The sequence below is a fragment of the Quercus suber genome, unplaced genomic scaffold (assembly GCF_002906115.3).
Source record: "Quercus suber isolate HL8 unplaced genomic scaffold, Cork oak 2.0 scaffold_468, whole genome shotgun sequence".
Taxonomy (NCBI): Eukaryota; Viridiplantae; Streptophyta; class Magnoliopsida; order Fagales; family Fagaceae; genus Quercus; species Quercus suber.
The window spans coordinates 4262-9544 of record NW_027069919.1 but is presented as its reverse complement, the minus strand read 5'-3'; the positions used below and the strand labels follow the sequence as shown (position 1 = coordinate 9544).

General features: G+C 33.0%; 1 protein-coding gene across 1 annotated transcript in view; it reads right to left on the bottom strand.

Moving 5' to 3' along the window:
* The window catches only part of LOC111986314 (uncharacterized), a 19328-nt gene extending 16793 nt beyond the window's left edge, over positions 1-2535 (bottom strand). Inside the window, exons 1-3 of the mRNA XM_065762682.1 lie at positions 2418-2535; positions 2154-2302; positions 369-484 (exon numbers count right to left, since the gene is read on the bottom strand). Of these exons, the coding sequence (XP_065618754.1) occupies positions 369-484; positions 2154-2258 (221 nt within the window). The 5' untranslated portion in view covers positions 2259-2302; positions 2418-2535. The remainder of the gene's footprint in view (positions 1-368; positions 485-2153; positions 2303-2417) is intronic.
* Between the last annotated feature and the right edge of the window lie 2748 nt (positions 2536-5283).

The following is a 5283-nucleotide window of genomic DNA, read 5'->3' as shown; positions in this document are numbered from 1 at the left end:
CTTATTTCTATTCGGAACAATTCTGTCCTACATCACCCTTTAGTCATGTTAAATCAGCTAATGGATTTCCACAAAAATGTGACCATGAAAACCCTTAAGATGAGTTAAAGAAGCAGTGAAAATCATACAAGGCCTTATCTATAATTTTATTTTTCCAATAAATTTTACTTGCAATATATATATAAAAGACCAATTTCAGTCAGTAGATAGTTGCATGACTACTTCAGCAAAAGACCCTTTCCAGTTTCCACAACCAAAAGGTTACTAGCAATTTCCTAAAGTACGATAGAGAGCTAATCAACTATTGTGAAAAATCTGAAGGGGCATGCACTCCTGCTCACACACATGAAGTTAACAAAATTACTTACTCAAGCTCCTGTCGAAGGGCATCAAACAGCTCCCTCTTAGTCTGTTTCTCTGCGCCAGGGGTGTTAAGAACTTTACTTTGTTCAACCATCATTAGAGTGGTTTTCTTCAGCTCCTCCTATAACACAGAAGTAGACATATAAATATTGCAATGTCTTTCCTAAGCAATAAAAATATTACAGACAAAGAAACCATTCCTGTTCATAAAAAAAATGCACATGTAGCTCATATCTAAATCTGGCAGGCACTTCAAGCTACTGATAAACAGATAATATACTCTCACAGCAAATCATATGCAAATTGCTAACCCACGAATCATTATCCTATTACAGTTCATCAAAGTGATGAACAACACTCCAACATCACTACTTTATTTGTCATAAAATATCATCACCTCTAAATAACCAGAAAGAAGTTGATCCGAATCACCTGGGAAGGAAATACCAATAACGCCCTTCACAAAATCCATGCATAAAAATAGAGATCTAAGAATGATATCCATCAATATAGGAACAAGACCCCAACTAGTTAAATGTCTGCCTATTCCTCTCCTTCAATGCAAATCACAGAGATAAGCATATCTGCAAACTAACCATCATCTAATTTCTTTACCCTTATCCCACAAATCACTGAAAAGTATTTTTATTTTTAACCTTAGGAATAATATCACCACAACTTCATAAACAAGAGTGGAAAAGAGATCCAATTCTCTTTATTAATAGAGAGCACTCTATGAGGTCAAAGTTGGATTTGATCAATTCCATACAACCAATTGCGTGTGTCCAGTTTCTGTTCAAAAATAAAATGCCACTTAGGAGTGGTCCAAAGCAAGGCCAAACAAACCAAACCAAAGTCCTAATTCCTTTTAGCTTTTCTAACTGTCCAAGCTAACCTATTCATTCTCCTTAAAGTACATTCAATACCCAAAAACAGAAACCGAATATGAAAAAACCATAGTCCATTACAAACTCCCAATCATGCCACTATTAAACAAAGAACAAGAAACAAAAGATTAAGAACCCCATTAGACACTTTTCACCTTGAAACCTGCTACCCTTTATAGCCAAATCTCCAAACCAAAACCTTAACATTTTGCCCTCCAGCATTTTAAAACATCACTAACACAAAGCAGCCAAAAAACGTAACTCAGAAGTCAGAACACCCTCTTACTTTATTAAACTCATTATATCCTTTTACCAATGTCCTAAATTTAACCCACCTCATAATTCACAAGAAAACACTTTTCCAGCAAATCAAATAAACCAATCTCAAACTCAACTCGACAAACCCTTAAATCCCAACCAATTCTCATTGGCTACACCTACCCAATCAATCAACTTTTAGTCCAAGAAGCATGGACAAAATATGACATGGGACACAATGACACAACAATTCTTGAAATATTAGGACACAAAAAAATCAATAATCAAAATAACACGCTTGACACTATCACCCTTGTGTACAAGCACTCCTTGACACTATCACCCACAACAGTTAACAAACCACTACATCACCAACAATACACATAAAATACAGCAATGCAGTTAAACCCCACGAACAAAATCAGTAATCAAAATAAAACTCATTCAGTCATACCATAAAAATCATACTTCCTTCACCCAAAATAATTGAAAAACATTAAAATTAAAATAAAATAAAAATTGTAAATTTGAAAAACCCATGAACTATAACACCATAATCAAAACAGAAAACACAATACTTTTTATTTACATATAATAATTCAGCCCCATTAGAAAAAATTGAAAATTGGGTACTAATCCACTCACATTAGCTTTGAGCTGATTGATTATCTTGAGCCTGATAGCGTCAATAGTACCATCGTTCATCAAAGACTCCAACACATCCTCTGGTGATATCACAGAGGAACCCATTATTGTATCCCTGTTAAAAAATTCACTCTAGCTCACTGCCTCACCTGCACAACCAACAAAACAAAACGAACCATGTATATATGCTTTTGAAATTGAAAACTAATTTTCGTGTTTCTGAAGCAACACCAAAAACAAAAAAAAAACAAGTGGGTTTTGTACCTTATTAGGAGTTCTCTGATTTTCAACGATTAACGGCTTTATTAACCGCTTTCCTAGAAGGTACTGGATTATCTGAAACTGAAAGAGAAGGGAATGGATTTTGTTAGCAAATTCTAGGAGACGACTCTGGCTGTTGAGGTCAACTGGGCTAGAGCTGATCATGGGCCGGAAGAGCCCATTCGATGGGCTTGTTTAAAGCCCATTCTTCTTTTTATTAAGCAATTTTTTATATCCGATTTTATTTAGAAATAGGATAGCCAATATTTATTTACACGTATCAAATAAATTCAAAAAAAAAAAAAAAAAATTAGTTCCTAGTCTTTTTTTAGAAGATAGTTCCTAGTTCTAGTTGGTAAAGGATTACTCACCTTGTATATAATATGATCACTCATAATTTGTTATCTTCATTCTAAAACCTCAATATCGGTTGAAATTAATACACATAAAAGTAATTTATGGTCATGAAAAATACTCTTGGTCGAGTAAGACAACCAAAAAGAATGTACAAAAGAAACAACAGCCTCCAATCTCTAACTGATGCTTTTGCTAGTAAAATAATCCGAAACCCAAGAACCAAATCCAAGGCTGGAAAAGTTATTAAAAGAAAAGTTCGTACTTGGGGTTCTCAAATTTTAAAGCTTTTCCGGAAAAAAGAGGATGATACTGATGAATGCGGAAAAGACAAGGAGTTGAACCCTGCTTCATTATTCGAGTGTTCTAACGGTTGCTTGGCGGATATTGTTATTCCTGGACGGATTCCAGACATGGTTACTTTACATATGGATGATAGTATTTTTGTAAATATATTTGAAAATTTTCTCGAATGTGAGGATTGATGTAAGAAATTTACAATTAAGAAACTAAATGAAAAAAAAAAAAAAATTTATGGGATTTGGTTTTTCTTTACCATTATTTTGCTAATAATTAAGAAAAAGCTTATTAAAAAATAGACTATGTTAAAACATGTGGATCCCACGGTAAATGCAAAATTTGAAATAGTGATGTAGATACATGGCTACTCTTTTTTCTTTTTTGCTTTTTTTTTGCTTAATAAAAAAAGGAGTCTCTGATGTGGGCTCATCGACTCCACACCACGTAACGACAATGGATAATATCACGTGTATCACACAGGTCTTGCAGGGGCTATCGCTCAAACTACACCTCTTTAGATGCAGAACGAGTACTCCTACCATCAAATCACACTCTTATATGGTTACATGGCTACTCTATTGTGTAATCTTCACGGTGTGCCATTATTTATTAGCATATGGTGTGTTATTACAAAGGAACCCATTACTAGTGTTAATAATACCCTCATTCATCAAAGACTCCAACACACTCTCTGGTGTTACAAAGGAACCCATTATTTAGTCGCTAAGATTGGCTCAACAAATTTTGAGGCTTAAGGTAAAAACTTAAAGTGGGGTTTTTTTTTATTTTATTTATTATATTTAAATATTAATTAATTAATTAAAATTTATATGATTAAAATTATTTTTATTTTTATCTTCTAAATATTTTTAATGGATTTCTTGTTCATTTGTTATATCTTTACCCAAATTTTTTGTTGTGTCGTGGTTAATATTAATAACAAATTTATCAATAGATTCCTTTTGAGATTCAATTTGTTTTTCTAGTTTTCTCTTCTTCTTTTTTTAAGTTTTTCATGAGTTTGTTGAGTATGGAATTTGAAATTTGAAATTTATTTTGATATTCGAAAATTTATGGGTTTGGAATTTGAAATTTATTTTGAGATTTGAGATGAAAAGCTGGTTAGATTGTTTTAACTAGAGTTAAGTTTTTATTTCTTGTGTGGGTTAAATTTGACATCAGCCGCAGATTCCACATGGTCCTCCATAGGGTCTAATAATTTCTCCTATATGGGAGGGGGCAACGTGGGCCACTAGCAAAATGTGCCTCAAAGACCTTTGCTTGTGAGCCCACCGTAAATCAACATACATTAGTGAAACTCAAGCAAGTGATATTTCTTATACTTTGGATAAGTAATACTTTGGCACAAAAGTTTGCACTATGAGAGTTTAAATGTTTAATAATTCAAATTTCAAAGGATAATGATTGTATTGATAACTAGGTGGAGGCCTGATCATTCAAGTATATAAATTGTTAGACTTTGGCAGTTGAGCTATTCATTTTTCACGTAACAATGTGCCTAAGAACAACGTCCAGCAAGGAAAATAAATAAATATACTAAATAAAAAGCAAGCACACCGCGGTTAATTTGACCTCAAGCTCAATCAGCTGGTACCGTCTATAATACATTCGAGTTATTTTTTTTTCCTATTAGCATGTAACATCCATGGCCAAATTATATAGTGTTGTGGCCCTAAACCATAGCATTTGAGCTCTAGTGACACATACTTGATTAATTAAAAAATAAAAAGTGACATACATGCTAAATATGATAGTACATGCCCAATTTATCAGCACAAGGGGTCAGTATCAATGAGTAATATTAAAGACATAACAAATTTCATAATAATTGACATGTCGTATTATGATTATAACATCACTTCCAACTGGATCCTTTATTAGTAATATTATTTTTATTTTGTATCAATCACATCACGCTATGTTAGTAGTATTCAAAAAAAAAAAAAAATTTATATCCCTAGATTGATTGGCATCAAAATGAGTAATGAGTTTCTTTTTTTCAAATTTTGGGTTTTTATTTTTGATTGACATTTATCCTGGTGCTCATATAAGTGGACTGTACGTCCTAATCTAAGCAGATACTTCTGTTTCCTTCACACGTACACCATCATATGCATGCCTAAGACACATTTGAAAGTTAGATTTATGAGATAGATTTTTGAAGGGCATTTTAGGAGGTGTTTGGTATGTAGAT